The 19,607-nt window shown below is 44.1% G+C and overlaps 1 protein-coding gene across 8 annotated transcripts in view; it reads left to right on the top strand.

Annotated features, from left to right (window-relative positions):
* Positions 1-19,607, top strand: part of TNRC6A (trinucleotide repeat containing adaptor 6A) — a 3,393,689-nt gene that overhangs the window by 3,063,117 nt on the left and 310,965 nt on the right. For all 8 annotated transcript variants that reach the window (XM_044089241.1, XM_044089240.1, XM_044089239.1 and 5 more), the window contains one exon: positions 5,093-5,233. In XM_044089241.1, coding sequence (XP_043945176.1) covers positions 5,093-5,233 — 141 coding nt within the window. The remainder of the gene's footprint in view (positions 1-5,092; positions 5,234-19,607) is intronic.

Here is a 19,607-nt window from a genome sequence, read left to right as displayed (position 1 = left end):
ACAGAGAAGTATTCCTAGATGTTGTCCACCAATGGGACACACTACAAATAGATTTATTTGCCTCCCCCCAGAACAGACAATTGAAAACTTTTTGTACCAGAGATTCCCTCCCCACTAGCTTGGAGAGTGGACGCCTTCACCATCTCATGGAAGGGACTGTTTCTGTATGCCTTTCCTCTCATTCAGAAAGTTCTCCTGAAAAATCTGGAGGTACATGTTAAAAAGTCTTGTGGGTGACTCACTATTGGCTCCCCCTTCTTCAGCCCCTCAACAAGGGCAGTCACCACAAGTTGCCCCACAAGGTGGATCTGCTCACACAACAGAAGGGAACTCTCCTTTATCTTCACCTGGAGATGCTCCCCTCAACCCTCTGGGTGATTAACTTGTAGTACCCTTCAGACAGCGTTACACTGAGGACGTGCTATCTATCCTGCAGGAGGCCAGGAAACCCAACACAAGGCGATCCTACATTTCCAAATGGTGCCGCCAGAGACATAGGGACTGCTTTCAAGCAGATGTTCCTCTAGTCTTAACCTGTGTGTGAGCTCTTAAAATCAGACCTTTTTTGCTCATCAATGAAAGTTCACTTATCTGCCATCTCTGCCTGCTTACCCCTGGACCCCCTTCTACTCTCCATGTTGGATGTTAAACTGTTTTTAAAAGGGGTCCTGCACATTAAGCCACTGAGGAAGCCTATCCCACCTCCTTGGGACCTAAATTACATCCTGGAAAGACTTGCACTTGCCCTTTTTAAGCCAGCGAGTACTACATCCCTGCAGATGTGCATATGGAAAACGGTCCTCCTGGTAGCCCTTACCTCAGCTAGAAGAGTGTCAGAGTTACAGGCGCTCATGGTATCCCCTCCCTACACTGTCTTCCACAAAGATAGTGTGACCCTGCGCACCAACCCCCTTCATGCCCAAAGTGGTCAACGAACTGTCACTAAATCAGTCTATTCCCTTACCCACCTTCTTTCCATCTCATAAAAATGACAGTGAGAGAATACTGCACTCCCTTGATGTCCACAGGCCACTAAGGTTCTATTTGGACAAAACTAAGAGTATTAAGAAAGTCTAATTAGCTCTTTGTGTCCTTCCATCGCAGGACCCTAGGCAAGGCAGTATCCAAATAAACCATCACTTGCTGAATTAGGAAAACTGTCTGCTTCTGCTATTCATACCATGGAAAACAATTGCATCAAAGGGTCAGGGCACACACTACTAGAGCAGTAGCCTCTTCTGGGACCTTCTTCAAGAGCCTGGAGACAACTACCATCCTTGAGGCAGCCACCTGGTCTTCAACACATACATTACCAAACATTATAAACTGGACCATATCTCCAGAGCAGGATTTGCAAGGGCAGTCCTGAAGGGATTCCTGGAATCCACTACCTCTTCCTCCTCCTTAAGCTGTGGTAGTCTCCCACAGTAAGAATACTGCAACATAAGAATAGGACGACATAAAATAGTTATGTAAAATCTTACCAAACGCATAGATGTCCTTCTCTTCCATGTTGCAGTATTTCTTCCCTCCCACCTATCCCCCTTCATTACCTTTAGGCTGTCTATGGAGCATCATGGGGCACTACCTACACTATGGTCACACTGAGCAGTCTGTTGCATTTCTAGAGGACACCATTGGGTACTACCTAGACTGCTTGTCTGATTGGGCAGTTAGTTCTGAAGTCTGTACGTGCAGACATCACATTTAAGGCCCATGGTTTATGGCCCTATGTGTGACATCTCACGCACTAACAGCAACCAGGCTTAAGCTTTTGCATAGGAGCCGACATTTGGGTCACCTGAGGCAGAGGATCCCACAGTAAGAATACTGCAACATGAAAGAGAAGGACATCTATGGTTATGGTAAGATTTTACACAATTCTTTGTACTGTTTTGACCAGTTATATCTTTTTCCCCTATTTCTTTCTTGTAGTTTTTCCACACTCAGAATGTGTTGTAATGTTTGGAAGGCTAGATTGGCTTTTATCTCATTTTGCAATACTATTTTTCAACTCTGATCAGATTGGAGCTGAAATAGATGCTGTATGGATCAGTCTACCACCCTAGCCTGTGCACATAAGTAACATAAAATACATAAAATAAAAAAAAAAATAAAAAAAAATATATATATATATATATATATATATATATATATAAACTAAAATAGTTTAATACCATACCACAGGGGTCCATCCTTGTTGCAGCACTGTTAGTGCGTGTTTTCGGACATCTGAGAGAACAGATAATAGAATTCTCCTCTCTGCTGAAAACATACTGCTGGGGATAGCAGTGGGGGATGAAGATGAAGGGGCCCAGTGGAGAATTTGGAAAAGGCTGACCAAGTGGGCTGAAAGGTGGCAACTGAGGTTCATTACAAACAACTGCAAACTTATTGCACTTGGGCCATACCAGTCATTTTGTGAAGTATCATCTGAAGGAGTAGGGATTCTGCTATAACTGTCCTTTATCAGGCTGTATAATATTTAATACTTTCATGCAGGTCTGGAGGCCATACAAGGAAATTTGCATCAGGCTGTTGGAGGAAGTACCTAGGAAAATCTGCAGAGTGGACATAGGATGCCAAAAAACAAATATGATGAGAGAGTATGGAGGAGCTGAAGTTCTCAATGGAGACTTAGACAAGGGAAATGTATCCATCTGTTTTATAGATATATCATCATCTTCTTTCGACTGTTCCTGTTAGGGGTCGCCACAGTGGATCATCTGTTTCCATTTCTTCCTGTCCTCTGCATCTTGCTCTGTCACACCAGTCACCTCCCTGTCCTCATAATCCCATAATCTTTCCTCACTGGCTTTGTCTCCAAACCTTCCAACCTGGGCTGACCCTCTAATATACTTATTCCTAATCCTGTCCACCCTCGTCATACCCAGTGCAAATCTTAACATCTTTAACTCGGCCACATCAAGCTCAAACTCCTGCCTTTTTGTCAATGCCACTGTCTCCAATCCATATAACATAGCTGGTCTCACTACCCTCTTGTAGATCTTGCCTTTCACTCTTACTGGTACTCGTGTGTCATAAATCACTTCTGACACTCTTCTCCACCCACTCCATCCTGCCTGTACTCTCTTCTTCACCTCTCTTTCACACTCACTGTTACTCTGAGCTATTGATCCCAAGTATTTAAACTCATCCACCTTCGCCACCTCTACTCCTTGCATCCTCACCATTCCTCTATCCTCCCTCTCATTCATACACATATATTCTGTCTTAGTCCTGCTGACCTTCATTCCTCTTCTCTCTAGAGCATATCTCCATCTCTCCAGGGTCTCCTCCACCTGTTCCCTACTCTCACTACAGATCATAATGTCATCTGCAAACATCATAGTCCACGGGGAATCCTGTCTGATCTCGTCTGTCAACCTGTCCATCACCATTGCAAATTAGAAAGGGCTCAGAGCTGATCCTTGATATAATCCCACCTGCACCTTAAACGCATCTGTCACTCCCACCGCAGACCTCACCGCTGTCACACTACCCTCGTACATATCCTGTATCACTCTTGCATACTTCTCTGACACTCCTGACTTCCTCATACAATACCACAACTCCTCTCTAGGCACCCTATCATATGCTTTCTCTAAGTCTACAAAAACACAATGCACCTCCTTCTGACCTTCTCTGTACTTCTCCATCAACACTCTCAGAGCAAACATCACATCTGTAGTGCTCTTTCCTGGCATGAAACCATACTGCTGATCACTAATCATCATGCCCCTTCTTAACCTAGCTTCCACTACTCTTTCCCATAACTTCATGCTGTGACTGATCAGTTTAATCCCTCTGTAGTTACTACAGCTCTGCACATCACCCTTATTCTTAAAAATCGCTAAGAAAACACTTTCTCCTTTCTTCAAGCATCCTCTCACTTTCCAAGATTTCATTCAACAGTCTGGTTAAAAACTCCACTGCCATTTCACCTACACACCTCCATGCTTCCACAGGTATGTCACCTGGACCAACAGTCTTTCCATTCTTCATCCTCTTCATAGCTATCCTTACTTCCTCCTTGCTAATCCATTGTACTTCATGATTCACTATCCCCACATCATCCAACCTTCTCTCCCACTCATTCTCTTCATTCATCAACCCCTCAAAGTAGTCTTTTCATCTCAACAATATATATATATATATATATATATATATATATATATATATGGGTCTACTTGACATGACTGAAAACTCAAAATACTGAATTTCATTTGACTTAAGACCACAATACTTAATTTTCAAAATACTGAAAAGTCATTTATACTGAAAGCTTTCAATGCTGAATTTCGTAATACCAAATGGCAGTTTGTTCAGTACTTTAAGGTAAGAAAAAGGTATATGACCTTTTCCCCACTGTAGTGCGATCCCAGAGTTAGTATATATAGTTTGGGGTGTGGCACAGCCCCCCACCTAGTTTGGCTTTATATTGTCTGGTTTCTGTTAACAAGTTTAGTAAGTAGTTTTTAATTTTTGGAAAGAGTTGGTCATTGGTGTTGTAAGTGTGCTTTTTTTTCTTTTACAATTTTTTTTTTTTTTTTTTTTTTTTTGGTGAGAGGAATTGTTGGTGATATTTGCATGGTTTATTTGGTATTGTGAACCTAGGTTTTGTGAAGCTAATGTTATCTGATGAAATGTTTGTTATTCACTGATTTGTGTATTTTTGTTATGTTAAGCAATTCACAGGTGAAGGGGAACACACATCACGTCTTTGGCTTAAAATTCAATATTTTGAAATTCAGCATCGTAAGCTTTCAGTACAATGAAACGTAGTCAAATGAGTTTTCAGTATTTTGAAAATGTATGTATCTTATATACCCCACTGATGTTTAGTAACCGTCTCTCCCAGGCAGCCATGGATTTTACCCAGCCATTAGTTAGGAGTGTTATGCATAACTTAAATTGATGCTGTGTGGACAGAATGCTTGTAAGTGTCAGTGTTTTTAAAAGTGTACAGCTGATGAAGAAATAGATCATGAGAAGTTGCACAGTGAATCTGGACATTAAGGTCGGTAACCAGACCTGATTGACTTAAGACTGTGCAGTACTCTGAAATAAAATCTCATCCTTCATTTTCTAGAATTTCGGCCTGGTGAGCCTTGGAAAGGTTATCCAAACATCGATCCTGAAACTGACCCATATGTCACCCCTGGGAGTGTAATAAACAATCTCTCCATTAATACTGTTCGAGATGTTGACCATCTCAGAGACAGGAACAATGGTAAGTTTGCAAGTGTGTTTTGACTGATAATATTTGTAACTTTTTAGTAAACATTTTTTTGAAAAAAAATAACTATTAAACAAGACCTATGTTGAATGTGCATGATGGCAGCCAGAAACTTTTATACTGGATAAACAGACTTAATACTGTGAAATGGTAAACCCTGAGTTTAGATCTATCTTTCTGTGGGCTCTGACAGTCCAAATAAATGTGCATAGAGGTATGTTTTGGAGTCGGACGTGGGAGTCAAATTTAGCCACCACCTTAAAGTCATCTTGCTTACCTAAGGAATAGTTGAAAGGACTGGGCTTACCATAACAAGAGGAAGCCCAAGTACAATACTAATAACTGGTACATATTCATCATAAAAGTCACTTATGCCTTACTTCCATAAATATGGTAGTTGGGTACAGCTAGATGTCATCCATGCTAGACATGGAGTTGTCAGGCATTGCCAGAGCAGAGCTGATCTCATCACCACACTGACAATGTCATGTGATGCTGAGTCAAAAAAAGTGAGAATATCTAGTGTCATATTTTTTAGAATGCTTTTTATTGAAATTAGCTTTGTGGCTCTGTCTCTCTGTGGTTCTGTCACTCTCTCAAGAAATGGTGGAAAAAATGCCGAGCTTCTCATCAGTGTGGGACACATCCACAAAGACATGACAGAACCACAGAGGGACAGAGCAGGATGCACTGTACTACGAGTGGCCTTAAATGCACAAACGCACGCGCACACACCCTCACTCACATCTACCTACATAATTTCCTGCAAACACACACACACACACCTCCTTGCATCATTTTCCATACACACACACACACACACACACACACACACACACACACACACACACACACACACACACACTCTCTCTCGCATCTCCCTACATCATTTCCTCTGCACGCTCATGCGTACACACACACACACACACACACACACACACACACACACACACACACACACACAGACACACACACACACAGACACACACACACACAAGTGAGCACTCACATGGGTCTGCTTCTAAACTTCGAAGTTTCAAAACTTTGTATTTCTTATGGTCGAGACCATAAGATCAAAGTTTTGTAACTGCGAACCATTTAAATGGAGATCGCTGTACAGCTTGGAATGGTATATTTACCATTTTCCTCACTGTAGTGAGATCTCGTAGTTGATCTGTTTAATTAGCAGGGGGTGTGGGGGTTGCAGGGGGTCATAACGTAAAAAAAAGTCAACAGTTCCTTATTTCCAGTCTTGTCGGATGTATACATGTAACCATCTAGCGATTCATACTACTCTGTACAGTAATAAAATAATGATAATAAAATCGGGACAAAAAAATAAAGCGAGGTGTCAAATATGAATGAAGCTCTCAAAAAATGCCATTAGAATGAGTAATTGGCTACCAGCATGTAGTAAACCGAGCCTTTATTTGAAATAATAAATGCAAACAGACTCGCTTATAAATGTGTGGCAGCCTGCATTGAAAGAAACAGAAAGGGGGGACTACAAGTAACATACGTACAGTCAAGACGAAACTCATTCTCAAAGTATACAAGCACGTAAGCAAGAAATGACATTGTCTAGGCTATTCATACATACTAAGTAGACAAAACAGGATGTTTAGGAATACACTGCATCTTTACAGCTGAACATAGTGTAACCTATAATCAGTAAACAACACCACAATTGCTTACCACATCAAATTTAACTTAGTAAAACATAATTGCTGATTGTTAAAATAGAAGCCCAATTGCAACGAGATGCCATTCACTCACAATACACTTTTTTTAATCTCTAGTTAAAAAAAAAAAAATCCAGTTTACTTACTCATTCAACTTTCCTCAAGTCTTTTCTCTTCCAACATGTATACATTTACTAAACAGCATAGTGTGACACACATAAAAATTAAAACTACTTAAAGTGGTTATAAAGATCGGCAACTAACAACTTGGGAAATAAAGAACATTGCTCACTGAGCATACACATTTAGTGCATAAAACAAAACAAACAAAATAATAAGTAAACATCATCTTGAAGGCTACTTCATTTCCATTGAACCCAGCAAATGTTAAATCGAAACACAACAGAGCAGCTTAAAATAGATAACGTATAGGATTACTTCAGTACATTTTTAGAAACATTCAACAGTCTTGCACCCCTTCGAGTAAAAAGAGTGAAAACCAACCATGCCCCATGGCTAACTAAACCTACTAAAGAACTTATTCTAATTGGGGATAAAACATGGAAATAGTGGCAAAAAAATAAAAATCCTTCATACCAACTGAGATTCAAACAGCTCCGCAACCAGGTAAAAAGAAAAGTAATACATGACAAGAAACAGTATTACATCAACTTCAAAGCAACCATAAGCAGAACCCCCAAAAATTCTCATCATCTTTAACATCACTCCTAAACCCAGGAACAAAAAGCAACCCACGTCCACATCCAGACAAAACGCCACAACAAAAAGCCAGTCTTTTTAACTCTTACTTCATAAATTCTATAGCAAACATCACTACCAACTTTACACAACCTCATTCTAACACAAATTATACTGGACTAGCCACTTCATCCTTTCCCTCCCTGTTTCCTTCTTCTAAATCTTCACTTCATCCCAGTGAAACAACCAACAACTCCTCACCAACATTCTCACTGAATCCCACTTAATCCCATTCCCAACTTCTACAATAAAAAGGCTACTTCTCAAACTAAAACCTAGCTGTAGTGCAGCAGGAAATCTACCTACGAAATATCCTTAAACTTGCTGCAGAAGCTATTGCCTACCCTGTTAGTATACTAATTAATAGATGTATCCAAGAATCATATGGCCCAAAAATTTGGAAAAAAATCTTTTATTATATCCCTTCACAAAGCCAATAACTCAGCCGATACCTCAAACAATTGTCCTATATCCAAAAATTGTGTTCACATGTAACAACTTAATTTTATCCTGAACAACCAAATCCTATGCCCTAATCAACATGGATTCAAGCCATCTCAAAGTACCATGACTGCTTAATATCCTTCATGGACACAGTCAACAAAGCCTGAGACTCTGGCAAGATTGTTTCCACCCTATTTCTTGACTTATCAAAAGTTTTTGATACAGTCTCTCACTCACTTGTTCTAAATCAACTTTCAAAAACTGGTATCTGACCTCCCTTTCTTAGCTGGTTTTCCAGTTACCTGTCAGACAGCAGGCAGTTAAATGACAAAACTCCATATCTTCACACCTCTACTGGTGTTCCCCAAAATTCTATATTAGGACCATTCCTATTCAACATCCTTATTAATAATCTTCAGTCTTCTTTTAGTCAGAGGGGTCTCATACAATATGCAGACGATTCTACTGTCCTATGTTCTGCTGACTCTACATTAGATCTACAACAAATTACTTGATCTGCTTTTTCATCCGTTGATTCCTGGTTACGCAGTAGTTATCTGTCTCTCAGTCCTGACAACACCAAATTTTTATTTACCCCCCAAAAAAATACCCCATAAACAAAACTGTGTTCACTGTACTTTCCCAGAGCAAGTACTAGCATTTAATTCATTAGTCACACTAAACTGCTAGGTGTAATAATAGACAAAAGACTAAAATTCGACCTTACAACATAACATCAATAAAACACATCAAAGGTTAGGCATTCTTCACCGGCATAAACATTTCCATAGTCCTTCCACTAAACAAATACTTGCTTCCACTTACCTACTTCCCTGCCTCACATATGGTGCCCCTTTACTTACTAACCTGCTTTCCATTCTGAAGTCAAAGCTTGAAACCTGTTGTAACAACATTGTCAAGTTTGCCACAAATTCCAAACATTCTACTCACCAGTGCACTTCTCTATACTCACTGAACAGGCTTTAACTCCCGCACTGTCTCACCTACCTACAATTAACTACAGCACATAAAATTACTTACAAACTTTGACTATCCACAAACTTTGACTATCCTGTTCTTAGTTCATTATTCGCACAGTCTTCCCGAAATGTCTCTCAGATTTGAGAATCAGCACCTACTGCATGTTCACAAACCCAGCCTGCCTGCAGGCCAACTGCTTTACTCTTGCGTGGTAGCCAGAGCCTGGAAGCCATCCACTTCTAATTAGAACCATATACTGTCATTCTTCTTTCCAAACTTCTTTGTGAGAACACCTCTGTGCTAACTGGATCTGTACTTGTACTATGGCTTCCTCTTCTGTAACCTGACATCTGTTTTCCTCTTGTATTTATTCTTATTTCATTTTACACAATCTATACATTGTCCATAGACCACTTAACTACACTTGCAACAGAATCTTATACAATTTTTATTACCTATTCTCTAATTGTAAGTTTGCATTTATTGTACCTACTATGCATGTTTACACTCTGCTTTAACTAATTGCTAATATTTTCTGTTTGTGCGAATTTTCATATTGTTAATTTTCTGTTATATATTCTGTGTTTATGGAGCTTTTCTCCCTGGGCCTCCATTGAAAATGGGCTCATAACTGCCCAGAGAACTATCCTGGTAAACAAATGCGTATAAGTAAATAAATAATAATGGTTATGGTTAGCAGGACAGCAGCGTACAGAATGACGCAATAAAAACAAGATGCAAACTGTGACTTCCTAACAGAAAAGAATTGGTAGTCAGAGGAAGATAGACGCTGTGCAACACCTCCAAGTACTTGCTAACTACTGTTACTGTTGGTTTAGCAAGGGGTTAGCTGCATTAAAAAACTGGCAATTAAATCAATGTGGGGAGAGATTACAAATTATCTAAATGCGAATTTGGTATTTATAACATGCCAGTTAGATCTAAGGATGTTCATCGTGTTTCACTGTTGCAGTCATTACACTTGGGTTATCCTGCTGGCAGGCTACCCGCAGTCGGCCTGAATTCCAAAGTCCTGGTCCGGCGTTGGTTGCTGTTACCTCTTCCCTGACATCTTTGCTAGGGGTATATAAGATGCAGCCAGCGCCATTTTCTTCAGTCTTTCTTGCCGCGCGGTGCCCGAAGCAAAAGCAGTTTGCAAGTGCCGGTCGGTAGACTCCTGAGATTTTCGAAATTGAATTTCAGATCCGAAGTCTTCAGTAAAGCTAAGTACCCCATTAGGGAAACTTTTTCTTGCCCCAGACCAATGTCAGTAAAAGTTAACAATTGTATTTCTTGTGGGAAACAAATCTCTCATAAGGATTTTCACTTTTACTGTATTCCTTGCCTAGGCCCTGACCACGACGTTGCTAGTTGTCGGTTTTGTGCTAGATTCAACCAACACACCATTAAGCGTCTGTTTGATTTTGCTTTACATTACTTTGGCCGAAGGTTTAACTATTTAATGCCGTCGGAACAACCGACGACTGGAGTTCAAAAAAAGCGCAAGGACAAAGAAAAGGGCAGGCATCCGAGGTCCAAAACCGACAACGAAGTCTCTTCTAGGCCAGTCACCGGTTCGCTGGTTCTCAGTGAGGCACATTCGCAGCCCCTGACACCCGCTACCTCAGAGCCACAGGCTGCCTCCGACTCCCACATGGAGACAACTAGGCCTCTGGAAACTCAAGGTATTGGGCCTACGGAAACTATTCCCTCAGATAGGTCTGGAACCGCTGAGCACCTCAGACCTACACAGCTTACTATCAAGACCACTTCAGCAGCCAAGGCAAAGTCTAAAACAACATTAAAGACAAAGAAACAAGTACAGCATTCTCCTGGGCATTCTTCCATGCCAAAGAAACAGATGCTTAAAATGGCCGAGGACCTAATTACTTTAATCAGGGGTTCCCATCCCCCTCCTGATAAAAGGCCTAGGCAAGACACTGACTATGACTCCTCTGACCATGTTTCTGTTTCCTCTCATTCCTCTTCAGAACAGGGATATTCTCTTCCTCCCTATGAGGACTCTGACGCTGAAGAATCTATCCCTTCAGCCTCTCCTCCTGAGGATTACTCTTTTGGGGAAACCTTGCACACCATGAGGGAGCATTTCCATTGGGAGAGCCAGGATTATTCAGAATCCAAGAAAAGGCTCAGAGACTTTCTTTTACTGCCTCAGCACAGGCCCCTTGCTATCCCCCCTGTACTAGATATTGTTGATTATGTTTTTTCTGAGTCCAGTTTGTCTCCTGATTCTTTACCCCCTGCACCAGTCAATCCAGATAGGTACTACAGGGTCCCTGACTCTCATAAATTTCTTTATAAAAACTCTGCTGCTGACCCAGAAACAATTTCTCAGGGTCCCAAAGGGGTCAAGGCTTCCACTGCAAAAAACCCTGTTCATCGTGTTTCACTGTTGCAGTCATTACTCTTGGGTTATCCTGCTGGCAGGCTACCCACAGTCAGCCTGAATTCCAAAGTCTAGGTCTGGCGTCAGTTGCTGTCGCCTCTTCCCTGACGTCAGTGCGCCAGGGGTATAAAAGATGCAGCCAACGCCATTTTCTTCAGTCTTTCTTGCCACACGGTGCCCGAAGCAAAAGCAGTTCACAAGTGCCGGTCGGCCGACTCCTAAGATTTTCACAGACGAATTTCAGATCCAAAGTCTTCATTAATGCTAAGTACCCCATTAGGGAAACTTTTTTCTTGCTCCAGACCGATGTCAGAAAAAGTTAACAATTGTATTTCTTGTGGGAAACAAATACCTCATAAGGACTTTCATTCTTACTGTATTCCTTGCCTAGGCCCTGATCATAACGTTGCTAGCTGTCGGTTTTGTGCTAGATTCAACCAACGCACTATTAAGCGTCGGTTTGATTTTGCTTTTCATTACTTTGGCCGAAAATTCAACTATATAATGCCGTCAGAACAGCCGACGACCAGAGTTTCTAAAAAAACGCAAGGAAAAAGAGAAGGACAGGCATCTGAGATCCAAAACCGACGACAAGACTACCACTAAGCCAGTCACCGGTTTGCCGGTTCTCAGTGAGGCGCTTTTGCAGCCCCTGACGTCCGCTACCTCAGAGCCACAGGCCACTGATGACTCCCACGTGGAGCCAGCTAGGCCTCTGGATACTCAAGGTATTGGACACTCGGAAATCATTCCCTCAGATGGGTCCGAAGCCGCTGAGCAGGCATCGGCGTCTGAGGGTGATGTTCATTCTGTTACCCTGCTGCAGTCATCACACTTGGGTTGTCCTGTCATCAGGCGGTCCCGCAGTCGGCCTGAATTCCAAAGTCTTGGTCCGGCGTCGGTTGCTGTCGCTTCTTCCCTGACGTCAGTGCGCCAGGGGTATATATGAGGCATCCAACGCCATTTTCTAAAGTCTTTCTTGCCGCGCAGTGCCCGAAGCAGAAGCAGTTCGCAAGTGCCGGTCGGCCGACACCTGAGATTTTCGAATCGAATTTCAGTCCGAAGTCTTCAAAGCTAAGTACCCCGTTGGGGAACCTTTTCTTGCCTCAGTCCGATGTCAGAAAAAGTTAACAATTGCATTTCTTCTGGGAAGCAAATACCTCATAAGGACTTTCATTCGTATTGTATACCTTGCCTAGGCCCAGACCACTACATCACTGGTTGTCGGTTTTGTGCTAGGTTCAATAAGCGAACTATAAAGCAACGCTTTGATTTCGCACGACACTACTTCAGTAGGAAATTTAATTACACTATGCCGTTGGAACAACCGACTACCGGCATGCATAAAAAACGCAAAGATAAAGACAGGCAGCCTAGATCCAAGCCAGACTCCGAGGCCTCGGCTGGGCTGGTCGCCAGTTCTCAGGTTTTCAGTGAGGCGCCTACGCAGCCCCTGACGACCGCAGAATTGGAACCCCAGACCGCTTTGGATTCTCAAACAGAGAGTTCTAGGCCGACGCAGCCATTTTCTTTAGGCCATACCGACAACATTGCAGAAGGAGAAGCCAGTGCTGCGGAAACACCTTCGGTTACAGAAGGTGTCTTCAGACCGACTACTCTCACCATAAAATCTTATGCTAAGCTTAAGACTCCTCTAAAACCAAAAAAGACTGCACATCAGTCTCCAGTTCAAGGCCCCATGCCTAAGAAACAGATGCGTAAAATGGCTGAATATTTGATTTCTTTAATCAGGGGTTCCCAACGCCCCCCCCCCCAGACAAAAGGCCTAGACAAGAGGAGGATTATGCCTCCTCTGATCAAGTGTCTATTTCCTCAGGCTCCTCTGAGGAACAGGATTACTCTTTTCCCCCTTAGGAAGATTCTGATGCTGAAGATTCCATTCCCTCAGCTTCTCCCCCTGAAGACTATTCCTTTGGGGAAACCTTACATACCATGAGGGAACATTTCCACTGGGAAGGTCAGGACTACTCCGACTCGAAGAAAAGGCTCCGAGAGTTTCTTTTACTCCCCCAGCACAAACCACTTGCTGTCCTTTCACTTTTAGACATTGTGGATGATGTTTACTTAGAATCTAGTCTAAATCCAGATTCTCTGCCTCCTTCTCCAGCCAAACCAGATAGATATTATAGAGTGCCTGACTCACACAAATTCCTTTACAAAAGCCCTGTTGCTGACCCAGAGGCCATCTCCCATGGTCCCAAAGGGGCTAAGGCTTCTATGGCTAAAAATCCTGTACCCTCTGAAAATGACTCCAGAGCACTAGATAGGTGGGGGAAGAAGGTTTACACCTCAGCTACTCTAGCTATGAGAGCACTAAATTGTCAATTTCACATGCTGAAATACCAGCAATTCCTAATGTCTCAAATAAAACAAAATATGAGCACGCACCCTCAACAGTCTGAATTCAAAGAAATGCAGGATCTGTTGCATGCAGCTGAACAGGTGGGCAAAACATACTTTACAATGTGGATTTGATTCCTTGGAAGCTTCCTGTAGAGCAGCTGTTACTGGGTCTGTTATACGTAGGCATGCTTGGTTATAGGAACAAACTCTGCCTGATCATGTTAAAGCAAAGTTACTAGATGCACCCTTACAGCAGGATGTCTTATTTGGGGTTAAAGCAGAAGAGGTTTTAAAGAAAATGGAGGAAAAGGCAAAATCTATGCAGACGGTCAAAGATTTCTTACAGGTACAACCCCCACGCTTCAGCAGAAATTGTCCAGCAAAAAATTGGTCCTTTCCAGCTTCTGACAGACCACAGAGGGGTAAATACAGACGCCCAAGGGGCAGAGGACAAGCGCAAATCCCTTACAAACCTCGCCATTGGGGCACTGAAACACAGAAGGGAGGAGAAGACAGGTCCCAAACTACTAGAAGACAAACACAATGACTTAAACCTCAAACTGCCAAGCAAAAACCTCTTGGCAGCTCCCTTGGGAGGAAAATTAGCATTTTTTATAGACAACTGGCGCATCGTCACAAAGGACAAATGGGTCCTAGACATTATCTCACAAGGATACAGATTAAATTTCCACACCTTGCCAATGATAAAAGGAATGCCAAACTTGCCACAAAATCAATGGGCAGAGGCACAAAAACAAATTACAGCTCTCATGGACATGAGAGCCATTCAACTGGTACCTACACAGGAGCAAGGCCAAGGATTTTACTCAAGGCTCTTTCTAGTCCCCAGAAAGGACAATGCTTGGAGACCCATTCTGGACCTTTCCGTTCTAAACACCTTCTTGCAAGTACCCAAATTCAAGATGCTAACACTACAGCAGCAGCTTCCCATGTTGGGCAAGAAAGCTTGGCTAGTAACGTTGGACCTCAAGGAGGCATACCTGCATGTCCCTAGCAGACAAAAGTGCAGAAGATACCTCCGTTTCATTGCAGGTTCAACCCATTACCAATTCTCTACACTGCCCTTTGGCTTATCTACTGCACCCAGGGTCTTCACAAAATGCCTGGCACCAGTAATTGCATACTGCAGACAAAGAGGAATTCAAATATACCCATACCTGGGCGACTGCCTCGTCCAAGCAGAAAGCAAGGACATTCTCTTACAACATCTGACTTTTGTAAAACACCTTCTAAGTTGCCTAGGGTACACAGTAAACGAAAAGAAATCAAAACCTAGTGCCCTCACAAAATGACATTCCTGGGTGCCAGCTTGAATACAATGGCCCAGATGGCTTATCTGATGCCAGACAAACTGCAACTAACTCAATACTTCAAAGTAATGGCAACAAAGACCCAACTCCCTGCAAGAAAAATTCTGCAGGCCTTGGGCTTCATGGCATCTTGTATACTACTAATACCATTTGCAAAACTGCATATGAGGAAATTACAATGGTACCTGAAAAGCATATGGACTCAACACAACCACAGCTTGGAAACAATGATACCTCTCAATGTGAGAGTGTTCAATCTCGCCTTTGTTCTTACACATGGGTTCGGAGCCGATCCTCGGCTCCGTGTCGGCCGACTGCAAGCTCTGCATCGAGAAGAAGCTCGAGGACATCTAATACCCACAATCCCCCTCTGCCTTTACCCCAGATCTAGTTTGCCGCTGCTGCATACGCATCGCTGGAGGCTAGCTCGAGGCTTTTACAGATAAGAATTTATCTATTCTGTTTAAATTTTTCAAAAAACTTCTTTAAATCTAGTCAATTAAAGTTAGAGTAAGGTGTGTGAGTGGATTTAGAATTCTCGGTACCTTAGATTAGTTTAACCTAGTTTAACTAAAGGGTATAGAGTTTTTCGGGGCCTACCACCCCTACTTGGACACTTTTGACTAAGAATTTGTTGTAGTCTTGCTCTCAAGCAATTGACAATCGGACTTTCTATTACCGGATTTGACATTTTTACTGGAATTGACTTTTACTGGACTGGACTGTCTCTTTCTTTTGTCAGTATGTCAGAGAAAATAAAATCTGGCTTCAAACGTTGTCAGTGTGGCCAAAAGATGTCGGTCACAGACAACCACAGTTCCTGTGTCTACTGTCTTGGCCCTCTCCACTTACAAGAGGACTGCTCTATTTGTCACTCTTTTAGTGGGAGGGTCATGACAGATAGGCGCAGGAAACTGATGGACAGAGGATTGTTGAAACCCTCTTTCCAGGAGGCTTTGGATGCTTCAGACCAGGCATCCAAGTCTTCGAAGGGGTCGAAGGCGTCGGAGCCAAAGTCATCGGCTCCGAGCTCTTCGGGTCTAGTTAGATCACCGGTTCCACAGACTTCGGGGCCGAGTGTTCAACTGTTGGCAGTTTCCGAGCCTCGAGTCTTGGAACCGGTGACGGAGCTCCCTCCACCGACTCTGCTGAGGTCGGCTCCGTCTTCGATCCCTTCGACTCGCTCTTCTAGGCCCCTTTCCGACACCGATGTGGACCGTGTGGTGCAGAAACTCATGGAGCATACGGCCCTATCTAAGCTTATCTCGGTCTCCTCTCAGTTGATGTCGAGACTTGAAGGCCTGCCACTATCTCCATCTGTTCCTCCTCCGAGACCTGTCCAGTCTTCGGAGCCGGAAGAAGCTGAACTGATGATTGTGGAGCCCTCGGTGACGGAACCGTCTTTTTCTCGGTCGGCACCGTTCACCTCGACTCCATCCGATCCGGTACTGGAGTCTCGGGGCCGAAGATCCGCCTTGGTTCCGGGACCGAGTCGGACCGATGTTTCGGTTCCGACTCTCCCTCTCGGGGCCTCGGCACGGATCGACTCGGTTCCGTCCTCTGGGTCGGTGCCTTCGGCTCCTGTTTCGGGGATTCTTCCCATTTCTTGAACCGGAGATACCTCGACTGGGACCCGGGGCCTTCGACCTCATGAGGAAGGTGTTGTCTACCCAGACAACCACATCAGCAGGTACAGCTTCTCCTCCCCACAAAGGACCGTTATCCTCCTCTGCACCCACGGCCACGCCCAAGCGGGCACCAGTGTCTCAGCCACCCTGGAGGTGCCCCTCTTCCTCGGAGGCTTCTTCGGATGCTCCCCACAAAGAAGTCCCTAGGAAAAGACTGTGTAAGAGGAGACACTTGGATTCTCCACAAGAATCCTTGACATCTGATACTGACTTAGATGAGTCGGAAGGGTCCCCTAAGTCACCTTCAGAGGATGTCTCTTTTTCTGACATCTTGGAGATCCTAAAACAGAGAGGTGACTGGCAAGCCCTCCCCCCTTCTGAGGATGAGTCAGTTCTGCTGAAGGCATTTGGTGCCCGCCCTTCCTCCTCCTGGGTCACTCCGCCCTTTGATGAGTTAATGGAATTAATTGCTCAAGGCGTGGGAGACTCCTGACACGGTGGAACCAGTCCCTAGGAAGCCAAATAAGTACATCACGGCACCACAGGACAAAGCTTACCTCACCAAAGGAGTTCCAGTAGACACCATGGTGGTGGCAGCGGCCACGAAAAAGGAGATGTCGGAGTCTTCCTCATCTGTCCATCCGCCTAACAAAGACTCTAGGACCATGGACAGATCACGGAAGCGCATTTTCAGTTCAGCGGCTTTCTATGCTCCTGAACTATTTGACTCATTTACACGTTTACAGAGGGATCTAGTCAAAGAGTTGGGAGATACCCTCCAGGGTACTACAGATGCAGCTGTCTCAGAGAAAGTTACAGCGCATCTCAACACCCTTACGTCCATTGTAAACTCGTCCATGAGGCTGATATCCTATGCAGCCAAGGATCGAGTAGGGCAGCGGCTTCAGCGATTGCTCTTCGTAGGCAATCCTGGATGCGCTTATGTTCGCTTATGGAAGCCTTCAAGTCTTCCTTTACTAACGCCCCATTTGATGGAGCCACACTTTTTGGCCCTAAAGTAAAGGAGACCCTTACCCGGTGTGAACAGGAGGGAAAGACTCTGTCTGCTGTCGGAGTCCATTTTCCACCCTTCCAGACCGTACCCCAAAGGGCAACGTGGGGAAAATGTGGTTTCGAAAACCCCAAGGATCTTTCCCAAACACACAGGGTGATGCCCCTCTAGAGGCAGAGGGGGCAGAGGTGGAAGACGCCGCCCTGGCGGCAGAGGGGTTCAAAACCAAGGTGACAGGGATAACCTCCCTGGCAAACCTTTTCAGCACTCCTGAGAGGAGGCCCGACTGTCCTGCTCTGGAGGCAGTCGGGGGTCGCTTAGCTTTATACCCTCAGGCCTGGCAAGACCTTTCTTCAGACAATTGGGTAAAAAGCGTTGTTACCAGAGGTTACAAAATCCCATTTCTATCCACCCCATTCCAAAAAGAAAACTCCCAGATGTACCACCCCATCTGCGAGAGCCAGCAGCTACAGAAATTTCAAAGCTGCTAGAAAGAGTCATCCAACCAGTCCCAGCGGACCAAATAGGATTCGGAGCTTACTCAAGGTTCTTTTTAGTTCCAAAGAAAACAGGGGACTGGAGGCCGATTCTGGACCTAAGCCATCTCAACACCTTTGTCAAGAAGGAAAAGTTCCGAATGGTCACGCTTCAATCGATCCTTCCATTCTTACAGAAGGACGACTGGATGTGCTCGATAGATCTGAAGGACGCATACTACCACATCAAAATGGCCAGGGCGTCCAGGGATCATTTGCGCTTCCGGCTGGGAGCCAGTCACTATCAGTTTCGAGCCCTGCCCTTTGGTCTGACCACAGCCCCCAGGGTCTTCACCAAATGCATGGCAGTGGTAGCGTCTCATCTGAGATGCCTAGGATTCCAGGTGTTTCCGTATCTGGACGACTGGCTCCTGTCTGCCACCACCAGGCGTCAACTGATACAAGCCAGGGATTACACCCTACAACTTTGTACACACCTTGGCATTTCAGTAAATTTCGAAAAATCGTTGCTACAGCCATCACAGCATATCTTATTCATAGGAGCGGAATTAGATACGCGTCAGCTAGATGTCCTTCATGGATGCATCTGCAGTCATAACAAGTGGGTTGTCCTGTCGTCAGGCAGCCCTGCAGTCGGCCGGATTCCAAAGTCCGGGTCCGGCTTCGGCTGATGTCGCACTCCACCCGACGTCATCTCTGTTGGTCTTCGGGTATAAAAGCATCAGCCGACGCCATTTTCCTCAGTCTTTCTTGCCGCGTGGCGCCCGAAGCAGAAGCTGTTCGCAAGTGCCGGTCGGTCGGATCCAGAGATTACTTCTACCGAATACTACTTCGAAGACTTCTAAAGCTAAGTACCCCGTTGGGGACTCTTTCTTGCCTCAGCCGATGTCAGAAAAAGTTTGTTTGGTACACCTGCCCAGCAGGTTATGAAGAAAATGGAAGAAAAGGCAAAATCTGTTCAAACTGTTAAAGATTTCTTGCAGGTTCAACCCCCAAGGTTTAGCAGGAACTGGCCTGCCAAAAATTGGTCCTTTCCTCACTCCACAAAATTTCAAAGGGGCAGGAATAGACGCTCCAGAGGCAGAAACCAATCCAGAGGAGGTGCCTACAGAGGACGACAGTGGCAAGGTAACAGCAGAGGCACAGACACAGCCACTGCCACTACATCAGCACAACCACAGTGACTTAATCCTAAATCCGCCTACCAGGGAACAAATAGCAGCTCCTCTAGGCGGAAAGTTAACCTTATTTTCAAAGAACTGG

The sequence above is a fragment of the Protopterus annectens genome, chromosome 12.part0, assembly GCF_019279795.1.
Source record: "Protopterus annectens isolate FY-2018-M chromosome 12.part0, PAN1.0, whole genome shotgun sequence".
Lineage (NCBI taxonomy): Eukaryota > Metazoa > Chordata > Ceratodontiformes > Protopteridae > Protopterus > Protopterus annectens.
This window is presented reverse-complemented; position numbering and strand designations above follow the sequence as displayed.